General features: G+C 38.1%; 2 protein-coding genes across 14 annotated transcripts in view; one reads left to right on the top strand and one right to left on the bottom strand.

Annotated features, from left to right (window-relative positions):
- The window catches only part of Fas1 (fasciclin 1 Fas1 domain-containing), a 279676-nt gene extending 271523 nt beyond the window's left edge, over positions 1-8153 (top strand). For all 4 annotated transcript variants that reach the window (XM_083102769.1, XM_083102767.1, XM_083102768.1 and 1 more), the window contains one exon: positions 1661-8153. In XM_083102769.1, the coding sequence (XP_082958895.1) occupies positions 1661-1851 (191 nt within the window). In that variant the 3' untranslated portion in view covers positions 1852-8153. The remainder of the gene's footprint in view (positions 1-1660) is intronic.
- Positions 8154-8496: 343 nt separating this feature from the next.
- Tmod (tropomodulin) overlaps positions 8497-22809 on the bottom strand; it is a 45315-nt gene continuing 31002 nt past the window's right edge. For 4 of the 10 annotated variants that reach the window (XM_083102777.1, XM_083102778.1, XM_083102784.1 and 1 more), the window contains exons 9-10: positions 22681-22793; positions 8497-10605 (exon numbers count right to left, since the gene is read on the bottom strand). In XM_083102777.1, coding sequence (XP_082958903.1) covers positions 22696-22793 — 98 coding nt within the window. In that variant the 3' untranslated portion in view covers positions 8497-10605; positions 22681-22695. Of the gene's footprint in view, positions 10606-17555; positions 17633-21465; positions 21546-22680; positions 22794-22809 lie in introns of those variants that run through there. The other 6 variants (XR_014439468.1, XR_014439469.1, XM_083102780.1 and 3 more) reach the window with 6 other exon arrangements.

Raw genomic sequence — 22809 nt, 5'->3', positions numbered from 1 at the left:
GATCTTCCAATAACGCTTACACTTTTTGTAATTTGAGACAAGAGCGAATTATTTCAAAAGAAACGATTTGATCGGTTTTCGATCAAAGATTTTAAACGCCCTTTATATGTTAAAGCTGTGAAAAGCCCGCTGTCATCGTATTAACATCGAAATAAGCGGTATAATTAATTTGTTGCATCAGTCGACACCGAATTATAAATAATCCTCGCTAATAATGAGTTTATCGAATAAACGAAACAGTTTATGCACAGTTTTAACAAACAAAAGTGTAATTTTAACGCAATATTTCGTTTGATTTGATTTGGAAATTGTTGAGGCAGCAACTAACTTGTATCGAGTCCGCGCTACTTTGCGAGTCGGCTACTTTTCACGTAAAGAGCGACGCGTGTAGACTACGGAAAGGATTTCATTTCCGGTCAGACCGCTGCGAAGTGCAACGTCCACTTCCGTACGAGGTTCAGGAAATTCTCCCGCGGACTCTCATAAACAGAGTCCTTTTCATCGCGTTACGATGCGGAGCATGACGAATATCTACGTCCGCGCAGAATTTTCCACGTTGTTGAGAACGAGACGTCGGTGCGAGACTTTCCGTGACAAATATGTCGACTCGCGAAGGATAGGTGATCTTGGCGTTGGACCGGTGGGAACCGGAAACGAACGCGCGTTATTATGGGCCGGAACCGTCGCGCAATTTATTATGCACCTTTCGACCATTTAAATGCAAATTCCTTGATTATTCGCGGCGCTAATTGCTACGTGCTCAGCCGGTCATTCTCGTCTATGAACGAATTTCCGAAGCGTTTCCCCGAAGCCCTTTAACTCTGCTCCGTTTTACGATCCTACGTGGCGATTCAACGAGGATCACATGGGCGAGGAAAAGTTTAAGTAGACGACTTTGTTAACCGAAAGGAAAAGATGCTTGAGTAATTTGAAAGAAAGTGACGTTGGAATCACAAACGTGTTACCTCGAATCGAACATTTTCTCCTACTTTCGATCTCAATTTTCAATCTAACATCTAGTTTGATACTTTAAAGAGTAAGATCATTCTTTTTGGAAACTATTTCATAGTTTTGTCGAAAGCTCTCCTTTTAAATCTTTAAGTGAGAAACTGTTTATTTACTGCATATTTGAGATTTAACAGCAATCAATGCTTGTATAAATTAAACTTGTAAAGTTTTTTAAGCTCCATAAATGTGAGAAAATTGAAATTAAAAATAACAGGAAAATTTAGATTCGTGACTCTCGCATTGTTGAATTTAGCGATGATAATACGCCAACAGAATTTTAATTATAATTTTACGACACTGTTATGTGTCTTTCATTACTAGATATATTATTTAGTTTGTCAAATATATTATTAGAGCGTTGATTTTTGAAAATTTTTGGTTGAATTTTCAATTTTACAATTCATCGATTTTTATATATTCCTTTAGCATTTTACAACATTGTCTTAGGATTTGTAGACTTGTATCCGTCCATCCTCATGTTGTTAATTCGAGATCTGGCGATCCTCCGGGCAATCGTCGGGTCGAGAGAGCTTTGCATTTTGCATCGCAGTGCGCTTTCAGTTCTCACAATCTCCTCATTTTGTAACCAGCCCCTAGCACCCAGGTTTAGAGATCATCGTCAATCTCTCTTTCGCTCTTTGTTTCTTTTCAGGCTACATTTTGGAGTGGCAGCGTAAGAGAATCCATATCATACGTCCAGACGTCGAGTGCACCAACGGAATAATCCACGTGATCGATGGCGTATTTCTCAAGGATAGCGATGTCCAGGTGACGGGCGGAGCATCGCTGGCCACTCTCGCACCTCACCTGATCATGATATTGATAGCTAAGTGGCAATTGTAAGCAACCTGATCGCGTCGCATCGTCTCGCATCTATGCAGATGCGTCTATTAGGAATTTCCTTGGGGCCGTTTACGATCGTTCTCGCGCGAGAAGCGGCGCCAGCGACGACGCAACGCGAGAAGGCGCACGATCGATCGTCCTGACGTTGGATCGCAACTTGAAGAAGCGGGGAAGGGGAAGAGTTGCAAGAATCTGAAGATCTAGAAACCCGAGAATCCGCGAGACCAAAGATCCAGGGACCTAACGAGCCGAGGACAGCGGCGAGGATCGAAGGATACGCGAAGATTCGAGGGGGTCTAGGGATCCGCGGATTCGTTTGCGTATACGTAACTCTAAAAAAATCGTTAACGAGAGAGGAAGACACGAAAGTTGAGAAGAAGACGTTGGACGATCGCTCGAAGAACGAGAGGCGCTCTCATCGAGGGAATGACGGAAGGACGATCGAGCATTCGCGATCGCACGGCCTCAAAAAAAAGCCAGGATAGCCTATTATTTATTGAGTAATCGTCCGTGGACGTAGCGGGACAATTTTACGGGTTAGAAGCGTTAATCGTACCAAATAAATGGTTAATCGTACCAAATAATCTAAATAAATTTATTGAGGGACGGAGGGGCGTGGGAAGATAAATTGGCAGGGAAAGAGGTGCAGATTTCGAGGAACCTACTTCGAGTACAAGGGCAACGACGGATTGCATCTCGTACATCATGCGATTGTTAGCGAGCGAACGAGTGGACGCGTGAGGTGCAAATGAAATCGCGGTTTGACCATCGATCGCCACTCTGTCTTGCTATTTGAATCGAGAAATAAAATATTTACTCTTCTTCTATTATATAAATCAATTTAAACGAAATTTAAACCAGTCGAATAATCGATCGATCGGTAATTATGCGATTTAATTTTGACCTCATACGTTGTAGAGAGCCATAATAAGAACTTAATGATACATCAGAAAGTTCCACGTAACATTGAGAACAAGACTTCGCGATTCCTTCGCGGAATCCTACGATTTTATACGACACTAATCGTAAACGTAAAATACGATAATCCTTTCCTTCCGAAGCGACGACAGTAATAAAACCAAGTGCAATAATGTTGATCGTCCTTTTCGATTGACGACGGTAATAAAATCGAACGCGCAGTTACCAATTCGATTAATTAGCAGAGCGAATGAGTAAGCGCTTTCGGAACAACAGATCCATCCATCGGATCTTTCCGTCTCGGAAATTCGAACCGATTTCAGGATCCTTCAGAATGCTCCTCGATCCTTGGATCCTCTGAGTTTGAATCGTCGGATTCTGTCGGATCTCAAGATGGCCGCGGATTTTTCATAAATCATCTAATCCGTAAATTTTCGATTCTTCGACTTTTCCAGAGAGAATCGCGGATTCTCGGATGCTTGTAGATCCCACAGACTTTCGAACTTCCATTTCTTTGGATTCTCGGAAATCGGTCGGCTTAAATAAATGTAGCGTCGCCGTATTGATTCGCGGTAGTCTCCGATCACATCGAATCAACACTGACGTATCTCGGGGTAAAGTTCATCCCGTCTAGCTAACATCGTTCCCTTCGAGATACCGTGACCTTAACCTTTTCGTCGTTTCGCGTAAAGGGTTCACGGCATACCGCTATGTATCATATCGTTTTTACACTGTCTACTTACCGAGAATACTGCCACGCACGTTGCGCGTATCGCGGGCTTGCGGTTGAGTTTTTGTACGATTATTATTATCAAAGGAAAAGCAAAGAGAAAAAGAAGCAGGAGGAAGCGGTAGAGAGCTCTACCTTAAAAGCAGTTTTAAAAATGGTCCCTGGAAAAAGTAGGTATGTCAAGATGTGTCGTGTATATTATACACGTATTTAGCAAAAAAAAAATAAAAATAAAAGATAAAAAAATAAGATATCTCGAATGCGCGAGAGCAGAAAAAGAGACGCTTAATTTCTCTGGCTTTCCTTAAGTCTTGCAAGTTGTTGTAATTAAAAGTATGTTTTCTAGGATTGAGTAAATTTTCAAAGAAATTAATAGGAAAGTGCATTCTATAGAGTAAAAAAAAATTAAAGAAATAAATCATTTTATTCCGCATTTAGACAAATTAAGAAGAGAATGGCAATGAATTGGAGAAAAGTCGAAGAGAGATATCGTTCAATTAATCCTTCTGACGTTATAAAGACGACTCATAATTCTCTACAGAATGAGTTCCTATTCATTTCGTTTGACTCGCCTATTTTTTTACGGGAACGGGAAGACATTCCGTGACCATGTCTACTTTCGGTGCCACGACAGTTCTACCGCTCCATCGTAATAACTATATTCCAATGAACTTTCTGTTCCCTCGACATTCATGCTCATTGCATTACACACACAAACACATACATACATACATACATACACACACACATATACTTTGTCTATCGAATCTAAAATAGCGAATTTACCATTAAGACCTTAGCTGTATGCGTGTAAGCAATAGCGAGGATCCGTCTCGAAAGAAAACTTCGAAGAACGCGGCCAAGAAGAAACTATATAGACTTACCATTAGAAACGAAAATCAAATATCGAACCCTTTCGCTGCACGAAATATTCTCCGGTTAAAGTCCTGGCTGAGAAATAAGTAAAATGTTTTATAAACGTGACAGAGACATTAATTTTTGACGGCAAAATTATTTCTCAAATATATTACAATCGTGACACTTTACGCGAGAAGATTGGTTCTTGAATTATTAAATTTTTAAATATTCTTTATATTTTGGACCCAGACGGACACGAAAGCACAAAGAAGCTAAACTTTATTCCTCAATTAATATTCTCTTAACGAATATTCTCGTGTAAGCTTATCTCCCGAAGAATTGAATATTAAAGGATATTGAATATTAAAGAACAAACGAAGATTTCCAATTAGTTTCCGTCTTCGCTATGGAAAAATCGATTTCACATTCTTTCACGAATAAAGTCCCGGCTGCAAGCGTACGCTTCCTTCGCAGCGAAAGGGTTGAAAAAAAAGAAAACGAGTACTTGGCACGGTCGAAACTCGAAGGAGGGTAAAAACCTCGAAATTTCGTGTCCTCCTTAAAGGCGAAGCGTCAAGAAACGCAGAATAGTTCACGTTCAACTGATAAAACGCCGAAACCTAAATGAAAGACAATTGACTGATTGGATCGGTCGTTGAGTTTCGCAACACGATCCGGTGACTTGTTCGCGTTAGTCACGTATAAAAAGAGAATTTGTAATTAGCAGGCGCGCGTAATCGAAGTAGCCACAACCTTCTTCACAAGATCTTGGTTTAACAAAAATAAAAAAAGGTCGATGTTATACGTGTTGATATCAGTCTATACATATATATAAAACAAATAAAGATATATATAATAAACAGAGATATATATTAATGAGGAAGAAAGTATCGATTAAAGAAGAATGAATCGCAAAAAGGATGGTAAGAGAGATAAAGGAAAAAGGAGAGAAAAAGAAAACAAAATACACTATCAGATGATAACTTAAACTTGTTGTTGGGATGAATTGATATTACGAATTATTATTATTACTATTATTATTATTACAATTATTACCTATATAAAATATACATAAACTCTAATTAAAACTGTTTGCTCGTTAGATGAACCAAAAAAAAAAAGAAAAAATAGCGAAACTCTATTTCTCCGTGTAGATGTGTCTTAATGTTCAGCTTGTTCGACAGCCACGCAGTCGGTGTAAAAGAGCTGAGGTTTCAGGGCTGCCATAAATCGAAAAGGGAATGTTCGAGTCGATACGCGGGAGACGAGAAATTAAATGCCACGCGAGATTTAAATTTTCACGCTCGTGAACGTTATACGAAAAAAGACGCACACGCCGCCGGTGATGTTACTAATAATGTTGCAAAAAATATAAATTATTGAGTGGGCAATCGTTCGTCATTCCCGACGAATCAGAGACAAGCCGCGTTTGTAAAGAATCTCATTGTACGTCGCTATTAAAGAATCTCGCGTTTTCAATGCGCTATTCTGAACATTCGAATCTTCTCTCACATCTTGATTCACCGTCGATGACGTTCGATTGATCTTACGAAAGAAAAAAAATGAAAAAAATTACGTGAAAGTACAATTATGATTTCTAATTAGCAAACGAAGATATGGCGAACAGATACAGCTAAGCTTAGCTATCCTTATGAATAATTATTAATTATAAATATTAATTACGAAAAGAAGTAGAATTATAGCCGCGCAATCCTCGTAGAAGCGAGTAGTAGATATTGCATGAAACGTTTGCTGGATCTGGATATCTGAAGATCCCTGAAAATCAATCGTCTGTAACTCCTGGATCTTAAAAATGTTGCTAGAGAAAAATTCTGAATAAATATAAAAGTAAAATAACTTGAGGAAACTGTGGATTTATATGGGTCTATGGGTGTTCAGGTTTCGGCGGCGCTTATTAAGATCAAAATTCCATCATAGTATCATCCTTATGCATTCCAACTTTAGAAACTGTTCCGTTTGAAAGCGTTAATTATTAAGAAAACCCGTTGACGTGTCAAACTGACGCGACGTAAATTAATTGCGGCTCCTATATATATATATATATATAGTCATCGTGGTAACGAAGATAGTCCTTGTTGTCATTTTTATTGTCGCCATTTTTACTCTTCTACCGTTCCATCTCGCGAGAACACTGGCGAAAATGATCGCGAACGTGCAGCATCGACAAGTTTCCTGTGTACACGCATAACATACACACATATTTACACACGACACACGCGCGCGCATTTAAAGAGTTTCTCACGAAGACAGACGTTCCCTCTGTCCTCGTGTCGCACGATCATTTCGAGCCACATGTTTCACATTCGTATCTAAGGGCTCGACAATTCGAGGTTCCTGGGGTCCCCCGTAGCTTTACAAAAGTCCCTCGAGGTTTCCTTCGCGGCTGTCCGAAGCCTGAGGATCCGAGGAACCGACGATTTAAGGACGCAAGGATACGCTACTGATTGCATTTACGCGCGTAGTCCAGGAACGGCACTAAAGTGTCGGGCCGAGCGACGCGCTTTTTAGAGCGGACTCGATGAAACGGCGCCACGCGCCGCGACGTTAACGTTCGTTAGCCTAAGTACGGGGGTTTTTAAGCTTTTTAAAGTTACGGCCACACCGGGGAGAGCGCGACTCCCCGCTCTGGCGGCAGGTGATACCAGTAAGTGCAACCAGTAACTTAAGCACGTCACACACATTACGGTAAATCATTAATATGTAAGGATATAGAGTACGTAAAGTGACATAAGGGGGATGAGAGGGAGAAAGACGCAGGAGAAAAAGAGAGAGAGAAAGAGAGAGAGAGATCGTGGTTTTTAAAAATTTCGAATGCGAAGAGCGTATAACGTAACGTGTAAACGATATCGTATTTTAAGCGCCGGATAGGCGGGTTTCACAGAAATTACAACTGACTATTAAAAAAAGGGATTATTATTATTTATTAGCTCTATTATAAAAATATATAATATAAATATATATGTATATTATATATATATATACCTATACTATAGTAGGGGAAATCAAATTTTATGTACCACAGAGCTATTTGTATAAAAGACATTTGTTTCATCACACGATCATGAATTGACATCGCTGGATATTTAATTGCCACACCACCGTCACCAGCCGACGATAAGATCTTAGGTAACATATATTTTGGATATAATTAATCTCGAGGAAACTTCTAGTTTTTATTATAGAATCTAGGTACATACGTATATTTGCATTACTTGTATTTTTCGTCTGAATTAGTTATTAAGTTTCTAAGTCACGTGCGCAGAAATGGCGCTTTTAGCCAACGATTTTCACGAAAGGATATTGCGCTATTCGGGCCAATCGAATTTTCAAAGAAAAAATAAGATGAAAGGAATATATGTATCTCGAGTTTGCGGACGGATCAACGGCATATCAATTCTTTATTCGAGGATAAGAATCTAAAAGAATTCCTAGATTGGAAGATTGAAACAAAAATTCGTGGATTTGATAAAAAAAAAATAGAAAATATCTAAACGTTATGTGCAATTCAAAATCCTTAAAATCCCGAACATTTTTTATGTTTTATCAATTCTAACGTAAGAAGAAAAATAGCATTCATCGATTTTTTCAGTAATAAAAAAATCATCCCTCGGATTAAGAATTGATCAAGGCGATGAGAAGAAGCAAACTCCTTTAAAAATCCGTCATTCGTCCGGCGAACGTTCACTTCACTTGTATCTCGCTTCACTACACTGTGTAGATCCGATCGCTTTTGCTGTATGATTTTACAAAGAATAAAGAACACCTACAAGACACAGATCAGAAAAGACGTTTTATTGAATAGTCCACGATGTCGCATCAGGCACTGGATAAAAGGTAAATATGTACGGCGATATATATACATCGACATCGGAAGAGAAGTCTTGCATTCTCTCGTTTATTCCGTGTCACGCAATTTTACATAAAATGTAGCGATGCTCTCTGTGCATCAAACAACGCAAGAAATCGAGTCATTTGCCAACTCAAGATGATCTAATCCTTTGCGTGAATAAAGATTGAAGATTACAATATTAATCTTTGCACTGATTCGTTACATCTTGTATAGATTTAAATGGATTTTAATGGATTTATAAGCTCAATAAACGAAACACAAGACAATGTCTTTTTCTCAGCAGTTTATTTAAACCTCGTGTTACAAGATAAGGCTTAGCAACAAGGCTTTGATCGTGCGCGTGCATTTGAGTTTCGGTATGTTGTGTACGTAATGTAATGAGTGTTCCGTGTGGCAGAGTAAATAGATACGCGAATGTGTTTACAACAATCAAGAATGCATTCGGAAGGCGAGCGAGACAAATATGGTTACAATACTATTTCGTTATCGATTTCTCTTACCCTTGTCAACTACACGAGTCCAACTACGCTTCTCAAAAGAGAACTTTGCATGTCATTTATTGAAAAATGTTAAAAAATTTTTTTAGGCGCGGCTTTTACAAAGTCCGCAGAGAATCGATAGATCCATAAAAATTCATAACGTCCAAAAAATGCAAAAATACTAGAGAGAGATTTGTAGATTACATAAGGATTTAATATGTCAAATCAATATATTATATTTTACATCTGTGCGATACGTTTTCTACAATTCTACTCATAAACGAACAAGTACAGTGCAAAAGTATTTTTGATCCGCGTATTTCCATGCATTTAATAAGTTCAAGTATACAGCGATATGCCAATCGGCGCGTGATCTATCTTGGTAAAACTTTCCCGTATAATTATCGTCACCCATGCACTCCCGATTCCTTTTTCTCCCTCTCATCCACACGGACATGCATACACAGAGACAACTATGCCACCCTCTCTCTTACGCGTTAATAATCCATTCCCTCTTTCGTTATAACACGTAGGTTACATCGATCGATTAGAAACGACATTGAAGACAATATGTACAGATTGATTACATATATATGTATACTAAATTAATCATTAATTTAAACAACGAGTTAGTACCTTATAGCGAATATTACAGTGACATTATATACCGAGCGGAACGATCGGGTCGGTGGTATCGCGTTCGATATTTATTTTTAATGAAAAATTTGCGCGTGTGTTCGCAGCTAATTAATCTATTTCAATGCATTGTCATGATGTTTACACATTGTGCTGCCCAAAGTTAATTAAAATACAACAATTGGTACTTAAATAATGCAATGTGAAAACAATGAAGTAATCATTCTACATTAAAAATTATATCGATTCGATCATTTTAATTTTTGGAGAAAAAAATCCTAATTTCTTATATTTATAAATTTTTCGATACATAGATACATTTCAATCACATAGTGACGTATTAAAACTATTAATTGAACATAATTATTTGCTTTCTGAAGCATAAAAGACGATGAATCATTTTACAATGACCAGGCAGTAGCTAGCAAAGAGATAGAACGTGAAATAGTAAGATATTCTCTTAAAAAAAAAAAAAAAGATGAACACAGAATATAGTTTGTACCCGATCGTTCAACGATACACTCGAGCAAAAGTTTGGTCGAATTAATTAAAAGAGAACTTTTCTTTCGTGTATAAATATTTAAATAATCCAGTTAGATAGCCACGTTAAAGCGATGAACGGAAATCTTGGTGCGCATTACGATAAAAAAAGTTATCCCGGCTCCTTTCGCATCATTTTCCACCGCGAGTCATCTTCAATGACTTAACAGTTACAAGACAATATATATATTCGTCTTATTATATATTATATAAATCAACAATACCGTGTGTCACATGTCACATCCATATAACGATTTAAATTTGTTTTACATCGTCATTAGAGTATCTTTCGCGCGACATAGTTCTGGTGCAGGTCTACATATTTATATAAATTTATATGTATTTTTTTTTAGAGCAACAAAGACGAGAGACATTCACGCGCATAAATTAATTTATCGCATTATGCGAAGCTTCTGATTTCTCCTCCGCAATCGAGCATCTCGTTTTGAATGACGTCCGCGACAATTTCAAGATCCAAAGGATTCAAAGCATACGAAGATTCCTGGGAATCTAAAGATCCACTGCGTTGTGGTATGATACCATATATGTATGTGTACAGACCGTTTTACGGTGCTTCGAGACGCAGCGAGAAACTCACGCGCGATCATCGGCGTGTTATCGTCTTCGTCATCGTCGTTGCCATCATCGTGGCGATCATCATCAATGTATGGCCCAGCCGATGGTATAATTGCGGGAAGCTCTTCCCATGCGGCGCAGGCGATCTGCCAAAAAGAAACATGCTCGAGGGAGCCATTACGATGGATGGTGTTCTAGAGGCTTGATGATCGACGCGAGGATTCCCCAAAGATCAGTTTAGGAGATTTTAAAACTCGACCATATGCAATTCTTGTGGATTCACATACCTTCGTGTGTTTTCAGATCAATAATTTAGATTAGTGATTTTTTTTTAAATATTGTACTCAAGAGAAATTTTGGAATCGTTGATCTCTGGATTGTTAAATCCTCGAATGTGGATCGTCGAGCGTGACGATCGGATAGATAGGCACTGTGGCGAGGTTATTTCACGTAACTTGAATTAATTTCAGTTTAATACAATCTTTTCAAGAATCTCTTCTCTCATTAATAAAGATTACAAGAAATATTGTATAAAAGCAATTTCAAATTAAATTTCATTTTGACTTGTATTTATTTTGTAGATATTTTTACAGGACGGCTCATCACGAAGCACTTGATAAATATGATGCAAATGACAATAACACAGGATATCTCGAGACGCAATGTGTAATTTTCCGTAGACGTGTAAAAGTTTCGTCGCAAAATGTTGTCGCAGACTACCGGTTGTTAAAGCTCTTAGAAAATAAATACAAGAATCTTAAGTAATTTGCATCATGAAGATCCTTCGGATGAGAATAATCTACTGCTGCGCAGACTTTTCCCGGATTTCCCTTTTTTCTTTCTCATTACTGCGTGTCTCGCCAGTCGTAAAGCAAAAGTAATTAACGCGCGTACTGTGTTAAGCCATTGCCATGGCGATAAAACGGTTTACGCATCAGGCACTTGTAAAGATATATATATATAAAGCCTGCCGCATTAATTCGCACGAAGAATATTACACTTTGATATATACGTGTATGCATGATCGTACATCAGGTATACACACGCGTTTCTCTTCAATGTGTGACGAATAATCTTGTAGTTCCCGTCGTAGAGGCAACAAATTTCGTGCCGGTGTTAATCTCCGTGCCGCGTGCACGTAAAACGGAAATTATATCATTTCAAATTATAACATTATACGTAATCACTCGCGCGATCGTTAAATCTCGTCGTACAGCGATTATGCTAATCACGGCGTTTATTAGCCACTCGATTATTTTCGGAATAATCGATTGTTGAATTCTCAAGGCGCGGTAATTTCTTTCCCTTTTATCGCCGTTTTTATACGTTTGCCAATAAGAATCGAGAGCTGTCATCGCACTTTGTATTTATAGCGATATTTTTATTCAAGACCGTGCTTCGTGATAAAAACAGGCACGCTCCTCCTGATAAATCGCGTCGAGTCTCGCGAACAAAATCGCGCCCGGTAGTAGCTTCCGATAGAAATCAGATTTATTGGCGCGGCGTGTTTCGCAATTTTTTGCCGATTAGGGAACGGCTGCGTCTGCCATACGGAGATAAACGATTCGCGCCCAAGAAAAGTTTAGACATTCGAATTGCGCGCAAGGGACGCTGTATTTATTCACCATTTCTCTCTGCGAAGGAGTTTATCGTTTCCTTGCATTTCGAGTGTCGACGCGACTCTATGTCAGCCTATAACTGTGTAGTATGCGCGTTATTCGTTATCGGAGTATCAATGAAATCGAGCTACTCGCGGCAAGAAATGATCCACGAGAAGAAATCTCGCGGTTCCGCGCTAATAATGCAGCATCCGCGTCGGCTTTTGCCGGCATGTACGACGACGTGTGTTAAGTAAACAACCGCATTCTGCATTTAATGGGGAATTAATTATCATGGAACGCGCGAGAGATGCCGGGCCAGAGCTTGTAATCGAGTTCCGCCTCGCCCGCGCCGCGATGAAAGCACGACGAGCCGTTGCAGTAATTTATTATTCCCGTAACGTCTCTACGCGCGAACCAAGCGTAATACGTTAGGGTGTAATTAGTCGAGCCGTCGGACAATTCCCTCCCGTAGCTTCCATCATCGTCGATTTTTCGGCAGCACCCGGATACTCGCGCAGATTTTTCCCGACCGCCCGCAGCGCAGATAATTAAAAGCGGATGCGGTAAATACGATTAATTACGCCGTTAATCAACCTCGCGATTGGAGTGTGCGTGAGACACCAGAGGAATGCAATTTCAATACACCAAATTTTTCAAGAGAGATGGAAGTTTGATTTAAAAATATCCATTCGCTTTGGGATGGGATTTTTCCGATTGTTTTATGCGTAAATGAAAATTTGTTATTACAATTTTGAGATTACATTAAATGCATCCGTTTTTTTCTTCTAAAGAAATAACTCATGTTCATTATTTTTGAAGCTTCAATTCCGCAGCTGGCTGTTTATCGCGATGTAATCGCGACAAATAAATTCTAACAATCACGAGCGAATCGAGATGCTATTATGAGCGATACTAAACTATTGGCGAGAAAAACAGACAACTCGGCAATCTTCCTCTTTCTCTAGATACGACATCTTCTCTATAGAACTAGTAAAAAAGTAGACGAAAAGAAACTCGCGGAGCTGCCGAGACAGTCCCCGTCGAGCTTTTCACGCTCGACTGACGCGTCCCTAGATTTCATCTTCCCTCGAAAATCCCAAAGTACTTCCATCATACTTTCTTGTTTCTATCTTTCCCGATTCGCCCCCTGTCCTTTTCATCTTCTCCCCTTTAATCGCAAAAAAACATCGCTACAACCTCCTTAGAAATGTCGCTGTCCTGTTTCTCCCCTTTTCCACGTCCCCGATGTTTTCTCCTCCTCGCTCCCGTCGGCGGTCTGTTTATCTGTTTCAGGATAATTCGGATCCGCCAATATAGAACAAGCCATTTCGTCAGAATTTAATGCACCGTAAAACGAGACTCCACCCTCTTCGTCTTCTCTGTCTCCGCACTTTCGAAGTCGCGAATCCGCTTTATCATTACCGCTGAAGTTGCGCGCGCGCGTACGATTTTGGGGAAGACCCTCGTTCCCGAAGAAATCCATTCGCGGGATAGATAGCTAAGATAAGTAAAGCCGACGAAAGCTTAGAATCCACTTGATAGAGAAGCCGCATTCTCATCTCTTAATGAGTTTTACCTACTCGTTGCGTCATCGTGCGATAATCTGTAATTTTTGACTGTCGTTATCGTTACGCCTGGAAATTTTATCGCCAAGAAAAAATACGTTTAAATAGTTTAAAAATCTATTGAAGTATAATTATATAAAAGTATGTAAACTGCACATAAATATCTAGCTAAACTGAGTTGTAGTTACGTAATTTAATAAAGTTTTAGTTGTAGAATTAAATATCGATTGAATTATTAAAATTCACAGATCTGATACAGACAAGACGAAGAAGGTTGGGTTTGGCTAAAATTTCTACGTGCGAACTTGTAGATACGAAAAAATAAGCCCATACATTTAAACAGATTCATATAAAAAAGCTCACGATTCGCTCGAAACACGCGTATGACGGATAGTGCGTAACTTTGTTTTGAAAAATTGGCAAACGGATATTGAACAAAAAAAAAAAATGAAAAAACAAAGGGCTCGAAAAGAAAGAAACGGTAAAATGGAAGAATAGCGTCCGTCAATAGAAATTCGAGGCAATCTATTCGGTAATTGAAGCTTCCATTATTTTTCCGACAAAGCTGCGTACAACCAACCTTTTCGTCGGTTCTGTTGTTTCTCGCGTTTTCCTGCGTTCGGTAATTTTGCTATTATTTTTTTTTTCTTTTTATGTAGATCAATGTTTCTGAAATTGTACCTGGGAAAACTCGATTCTCTTTCTTAAAAAAAAAAGAAGGAAAAAGAAATAAACGGTAAATATCCATGTGTGATGAGGATTTAAATTGAAAAATTGCGTCTATAAAACTTTGTGTGCGCTATGATTTTAATAATAATAATATTGAGCCATTTGCATCTTTCACGATGAATAATTTTAATATATTTTTTTTCGTGCCTCGCCATAGTGCCGCATTATCCAATCCTCGGGGAATGTTCCTTTCATTAAATCGCAACAAATTAGTAGTCTACTTGAACATCAGTAATATCAGAACAAGAGTATGTTTCTCCATGCTCTCACGGTGCATTAAGTCATTAATTACTATTAACGTGAAATCCCGATGCTATCCTTGTACTAATTGTGCATAATGTGCCTATTGGTTAACACATATCTCGTTAACACATTCCGCGTATGCAATATTCCAATTTAATGCAGGTATACATATAGATATAGTGATCGTGTTAATTATAGTTGACTACGGGAGATACAGTTGTGCTACGGTGTCTATGTCTTGGGGATGCAAACGTGTAAATTACATACAGGACCAAGTGTAAAGAAATAATATCAGTTAATCAATGATGCATTTCTGAATAAAATATATAAGACTACCAAAAGTGCGGAATAAAGATATACACGATGTACATCATCCATGAGAGAACATCAGCTTTGCTGCAACGTATTGTATATTGTTTATTGTAACATCTTTTTAAACATACATTATAAAAAAAATGTTAAAAATTTTTAATGCAGTGGAAAGAGTTGTAGAGCATGTGCATGTGTGTGTGAGATATTCGAATTTCGATATTCGTGTGTGAGATGAAATCGAACTACTCGTACACAGAGGGTGAAACTTTCGAATTGCCATCCGCGTTTATCCGCGATAACGATTCCGCGTAACTCGAGCTATAACAACGGCTAATCGGGGCAGGCTTTAAAAAAGTCACGGTGCCTACAGCGTGCTAAGCATGCCATTATATCGGATAATATGCGGCCGATGCAAGCTTGCATGCGCTTTAATGCATGTCGGCGCAATCGCGACGAAATTAATCGGCCGGTCGGCACGAGACCGCGCGTAAAAGGGGGATCCGATAAAATGGCTCCGAGTCTTGGTGAAAAATATTTATCGAGCGCTCGCCGCGCTCGAGATATTTCGGTCGTTATCGTGGGGCGGAAGAGTTACAGCGCGGACTCGCTCGTTCGCCCCGTTCGATACGCAACGTCCGGTTTGCAACAGTCTGCAATAACAACACGAGGTTGCGATTCTCGAAATTCGCGCAACGAGAGACCTCGACATCAGGCGTGATTCCCCGTCAGAAGTTTGTTATTTGACGAATACCGCGAATTACTATCGATTGTTACAAAAGTAACAACAGTGCCTTCCAGTTTGTAAGGTATAATATTTAGCAAGTAAATACGTGTCAGAACTTTCAATATTAGTTTTAACGATGAACTCTTTTCTACCGATTTAGAACAGCATACTTTCATCGCAACGTAGTTAATTAAGCTTTAATTAACAGAATATTTAATAATAGATAGTTGGGAGTTGAAACGCGACGCTCTTTTCGAAATTTTTCATGAGGGAGAAAATTCTATCGTTAAAATTTAAACCGATGATTCTCCGAGCAAGTGGAAACATAGTTGAATTAACGAGCGCGTTTAATAACAAATTCTTCGTTTATGATCGTTTCCAACAAAATAACTCGCGACTCGCGACCAAAAGAAATTGGAAGCTTCGTTCGCAAAGTTTGCGGTACTTTTACGCGGACGCGTTATCCAGGAATAGCGATTAATAATTCCGTATCATCGCGGCATCGGCGAAATTGTCCCGCCGTTTAATTTCGCAAATCGTACATCGCGATGTAATCAAGCCATAAGAGGAGGAGGAAGTACATATGTGTATTGCACAATTACATTAAAGCGTGCAGCGTTCTATACGGAGAAAACTCATGCAACGTGGGCGGCGAATATGTACAGCGTCGCTCAGAGGGATGTAAAACAGCAGGGGGAGGAAACGGCGAGTAAACGAGAAACGGAGAAATGCGATTAAGCGACAGTAGTCGGCGGAGTACGTTGCGTGTGTTTCGATCTCGACGATTGCCATGCGCGACAACAAGTCCCCGCATCAACGGCGTGTAACCGATAAAATATCCTCTCCGCAGTCGTTGATCCTATGCAAATTTCCTTCCCAGCACCATCATCGCGCGGTCATTCCGAAAGATACTCAACGGTCGCGAGATAACGATATGTAAATAGAACAGTCATCGAGAATGTTTGACCGTCGCAAAGTTATAAATAATTCACAAGCGACTCGATTAATCTGATTAGCTACGAACTTTAAATGAGTCTGAATTGGAAGAGATAATTTAGTGCTTTTCTTCCAAACTTATTATAGAATGATCATTAAAAATGAACATTGATCATCGTGCAATTTATCAGTATCAATTTATCAATTCGCAATATCTGTATGTAATCCCCCGATTGTGAATAAAATTGCTTTAAATTGGAAGAAATAATCTTACGTCTCGTTTAAATTTATACAATGGTTACTAAGAATATCGATTATCATGTAAATTAATCAGGGATAAGTTCTTTGAATTTAAATTGAGTCTATATTTTAAGAGATACAATTTTTTACATATTTCTTCAATTTATTATAGAATAATCATTAAGAATATCGATCGTGCAATTTACTTAACGAGTGTATAAATTAATCGAATTAGTTGTAAATGAAATTTACAGTGACAGTCCAAATTCGAAGGAACAATTCTTAGAGAGAGAAACTTTGTTTAAATTTGTTATTACTATACCGCATCCTTTTTTTATTTACAGTTGTAAATATATTAGTCATACATCTTGAATTCTTTAAAAGAGTCGGTCATCATAGTTAAAAACTGGGAATCGAGACCCTCGAAAACGGAGAATTTTCGTATTTCGTTATATTGTGTACACACAGCAAATAGAATCAAATAACATGGGCGTGCTGTTTGACATTTCACCATCGCCGCCCTATTTTCGTTTGCGTTTCCTCGCGAGAAACACAATAATCGTTTGGCGAACGACAGGATAAGTAGGTTAAAGCCTCGTAAGTGTTGACATAGGCGGCAATAAGATCAGTCGATATGTGCGCGTGAAAGGAGTATACATTCATAATATAATATATATATGTGTATATAGTGTATAATGTGTGCTTGTGTATTATATATATGTATATATATGTACAAAATAAAATACCTAGGCGAACGCCACTTCGCGTTAAGATGTTGCCACCCCGAGCCGGGACTGCCGTACTGCAACAGACACCCGAAACACTGTCATCATATGCGTTTAGCAACTAAAAAGAAAAATACTCTACCGATCCGATGCATGCCGGTAAAGAATATGCAAGAAAATAAAAAAAAGAAAACGTAAACAAACATACGTATCGCTCGACTTGCGGCGCATCCGAGAAGCGCTTTATCAATTATCTTTAATCCGATTCTTTAATTAAAAAAAATCCTATCATAAAAGTTCAAGAGACATATGTAAACAATCTCTTTTATTTTTATCGGACTTGTTATTGCATTAAATTCCCGTGGACAATCGCGGAATTATCATCGCGTATCAATTTCTCGAACGAAAAAAAGAACACGCGATATCTCGTAATCTTTGTAGCACAATCGTCGAACAATTTTCCCGTTTATCCGTGACGACGTGCAGGATCGATTGTTGCCGGACAAAAAGCACATTACATGATTAAAGGAACGTATTTCGAAACGCGATGCGTAGAGCGCGGTAATCCGCGCCGTAAAATAGTAATCTCGCCGCGTGGCAGAAATAACGCGCGGCGGAGACGTAAAACATCCCCTCGCGTGGATCACGCCGAGCGCGCGTCGCTTTTTAATTGTCTTTCGTTCTCGCTGTGGTCTCGCCAAATTGTTTCGCTCTATCGGGCGAAACAGCAGATTCCATCGCCGACACCGCAATTTTCTTTTTTATGCCGTTCGCGATTAAACGAGCGCCGATTTTTCTTTCTTTTTTTTTTATCAACCCCGTTGTTATCAAACTCGAAAACTCGGTTTGAATGTATTACATATATATTCGCGTAGATTGTTAAAAAATGTATACATTTTATTTAATAAAAATGTTTTTATATTTAAAATTAATGTTGAAATTAAAATATACGATATGCATTTTAGTTTAACGCGCGTAACGACAATGCAATAATAATGAATGGTCAAAAGTATCGTGTTTTATTTTTGTTTTATTTTGCGCACGTCTCGTATTCGCATTTCAGTCGAGCGACACATGGCATGCCTTAAAATATATATCAATCTCGCGAACTGCTTTTGCATCAACGTTAAGAGTCCTCAAGAATTTTACATACGATTACATTCCACGGAAAAAATGACGAAGAAAAAATTTCACAATTTATTCCCGTTTATTCGCCGATTTAATTTTCGTGATTGTTAATTCATCATCAACTCATAATTATTCCCGTATGTCTAGCAATATCGAGCGGAGATTTAAAGATCCCGTAAGTAATTTATCGAAGCTCGAGGCGCACTCGTCCCGATTACGTTCCATTAAATTTTTTGCCCGTGCCTTTATAGGGATTAACAGAGGATTCCAAGTATCTAAAGGTTTAATATGCATTACGAACGCGTAACAGCGACAAACTCGTACGTAAATGCAAAAAGCAGGTAAATAGCGAGAAGTGGTAAATTTTATGTATATCTCCGCTGTTAGTAAGAATTTTTCGTAAAATTGATAAAGACAGACACAACGACACAATATTGTTGTTAGTCATCAGAAAGATGCGAGAACCATTAATCTAATGCACGTGTCCTCCACAGATTTATTCTCAGGAGGAATATTTTTAGTCTACGTTGCGATAGAAAAAAACCGCAGTGAGCAGAAAAAACTACCTAACGGTTTAACGCAGCGAAAAAATAATCTTTCAGAGAAGCGCTAAAAGTCAAAATTCTCACTATTGACGTTGACATTTTTTATTAGGGAAATAAGACGGCAAGATGTATAACGCGAACAAAAAACGTCGATATCCGTCGTTCCTGCGCGAAATTTTGTGACGATATATCCATCGAACAGTTTAAATGAAAATCGTGAAAATTATTGTAATTATTCGCGCAATTAAATCTTCAGTCCCGAATAATCCGCACGAAGCTGCAGGATGATGGAAGGGTCACGCGAGTTCAAAAATATAACATAAGCGATACTGATAATATCAAACAAATATATACATTCTTCATGAATATACATATGATCTGAAATGTATAAAATTCTAATAGGATAAACCATACACATTTTTATTCAGAGATTATATTATTTTGAATTTTACCCAATGAAAATGAAACAAAAGCTTGTAAATAGTTCTCATCGTCAGATTATGTTTTCTATTAAAATTAATGACAATATATCATTCTTGGCTATTCTTTAGAATATTTTTACCGATTAAATTTAAAACAAAAAATTCCGTTAAAAATTATATTATCTACATTTTTTTGAATGATAATTTGATTTTGAAAACGACATAACATAATGTAACGATTGCATTAATAAAATGTGTAATAATTTATACGGTTCACGTTATTAAATTTATTTTACTCTCGAATGCAATGTAAGCCCTAAAATCTCTAAAGATACAAGTTACAAGCGAGATTTTTTTGTAATCCTAAACAAATTCCACGCAATAAAATCCATCCGCATCAACAATTAACATTTCGTGTTACATGAAAGCACTGCGCAAGATATTATTTTAAAATGCCGTGCATACAATTCGCGATTAATATTAGCAATTTTGCGCCTGGTGCGAGCATTTGTAGACTCATTAACACGGGTCACGCCGTTAATCCCTGATGAAAGAGTAAATTGTTCTCTCAGCTCAATGATTTGCATTTTAAAAATAACACCTCCGCGGTACGTGCGTTTTGTCATCGTTACGATATATCTCGGCGCCGATCGAGGGTATCATAAAATTTCGCAGGAGATTAAAACCCAATAATACGCATACGAATATTTTCAAAACTAGAGACTAAACCTGTAAAATTATATTAGGAAAGAAAGATTCACAAATTTGAAAATGAAATAAATGAAAATTCGAAGACTCAGTTCATAGACAAAACTCCAATTTTGAAATCTTAAAATACAAAAAAGAAGAAATATCATAATTGAAGAAAATAATCCAAGGAATAATTATTTGTACAAAACTCGAGATTTTAAAGATTTCAAGGCTTCCGAGAACCGAATATGCTTTCACGTTTTCATAAAAATATCAAACATTAATGCATTGCGAGATTTTTCATATGCATCCTAATTATTCCAAAAGAAGACTATTCATCTCTTTCACGAGAAGGCTCGACTAGACTTGTTAGACAGACGTGCGCGTATAATTGAGCGGTGCTCGAGCAAAGAAAAAAAAATCCGCGCGCGAATAGTTCAGACAACGATTCACTCGGTATGAGACGTCAGTCAGATTCGGTTTGCACCAACGTCGGCGTGTTAGGCTGTCTTCGAGCTGACGGGTTAATGTCGGCAGGATGTCACGCGAGGGGAATAAAGCTCCTAGGAACCTCGCTTCTGTGGAAATTAACGCGTCATGACTTCATTGCGTTTGATAGGATGCATCTAAACTCCATTGCATCGCAGATAGGTGCGATGCAACGGTAATGATGGTGATGTGCGTACGTCAAAATACACGACGCTCTAAGAGTCACGCAACTCTCTTCACTGAAAACCCGATTTAATACTGTGCGACTATAATTATGGTAAGACCTACTTAATTTTGTTTCTCGATATCAATGCGCTAATTAGGCTGGAAAGAATATAATTTACATTTAAATTGTATAATTGCTTTTCAAAATGAAGCATCGAAATCGAACTTGACGAATCTATCTCGCGAAAGTATAAAATGTTGCGAATCTGTACAGAATATATATCATGTCTCGACAACGATATGATGAATATTCTCTTTCCGATCGCGTCTAAACATACCGATTACGCTTCTTTTCGTGGCGCAACTTGTTTAATAAAAAGCACTAATTAGTAGAAGCTGTAAAAATAGCGTTGGCGTTGGTTAAGCTTTCCCGCGCGAGAGGGAAAGGTGCGGCTTATTCTGCTGACAGTCTACCATACAACGGGTAGCTACCTTTCATTGAATCAAGGCAGGTTTCCTATGGTTCATGTTAAAGAATCGGAACTGTAGCCGCAATGATAGATCTTTCCGTACTGTTGGGAAAGAATACGTATCGTGAGTATATATATATCGCAGTTTGTGTGGACTTGCAGAGTCTACCGTCGTGGATAGTACACGATTTACGATAAAAGAGATTTCACGGCACCAAATCTCGACTAGCAAGATAAGATTTTGATTATCAATATCAGTATATATTATGTTTAATTAATTTTTAATTAATTGTAATAATCAAACAAAAATTTACCAGAAACTTTAAGAAAGATTTGCATCGTTCAAAATATCTAGAATCGATCTACATATATTTTTTATAACAATCTTGCGAATCAAGATGGACATTGCAGCTCGATATCGACACTGCATATAAAAGGAACACGAATGTTGTAACGAACACCTATATACATATGCGACAAATAAATGTGACGTATAATGTAGAGTAGGGACCGGGGCGATCCATTAATCCTGCCTGAAAGATTTGACCAAGGAACCCTGAACTCGAATCATAAAAACCTAAACCCTTGTCATCTGTATGTCGCATGTATTATGATAGTATATTGAGATATTAGAAAGAAAGTGTGAGGTAGTCAAATTTGAAAAGAAAGTGGACGAGATGCAAAAAAAAAGAAAACAGAGTAAGGAAAAGTAACCAATAAGAGTGCCAATAATGCAAAATAAGATAGTGCGACGGATTGTTGAGGGATGAAATATTAGTTGCATTTATCATTTTATGTTGATATCTGTTTGATTCTGACAAATGTGGAGAATAAACTATTATTACATTCGCTTAGTATTGAGACAGATTCGGGAGATAATTGTTACACATGACTTTCGTCGTGAGAGAGGTTTTTCAAAATGCACATAAAATTACAAACAGTTTTATCTCTAATGATGAATCGGATATTGAAACTGAGATACCGAACATTCGGAATTGTCATTGATAGCTAAGAATAATCAATCTCATCAAACTGATGCATCCTTTTGCATTTGTCATAAAAAATATTAAGTGTTATTAAGAAATTATTAAATTCAAGGTTCTTTAATGTTAAAATTTTACTGAAACGTTATCATTACGAATTAATGCGAGTACAAGGATCAAAGTAAGTATTTCGAACAAGTTATCAAAATCGTATGGGAAAAGACAAGCTCACTTTTGATAATAAAACTACTCACTGCGCTGCAATAGCGCTACGCTCTATTTTTTAAGTCATCTGCGGGAACAACGGTGAAAGTTGAAGGGCCAGTAGAAATCGCTAGAAACTTAGCTTGAGCCTCCACACGACGGACTAGTCAAATAAATAA

The sequence above is a fragment of the Camponotus vicinus genome, unplaced genomic scaffold (assembly GCF_025532165.1).
Source record: "Camponotus vicinus isolate PSW18456_S1 unplaced genomic scaffold, iyCamVici1.0 SCAF_6, whole genome shotgun sequence".
Classification (NCBI taxonomy): Eukaryota; Metazoa; Arthropoda; class Insecta; order Hymenoptera; family Formicidae; genus Camponotus; species Camponotus vicinus.
The sequence above is the reverse complement of the archived record's forward strand: the minus strand, read 5'-3'. Positions and strand labels throughout refer to the sequence as shown.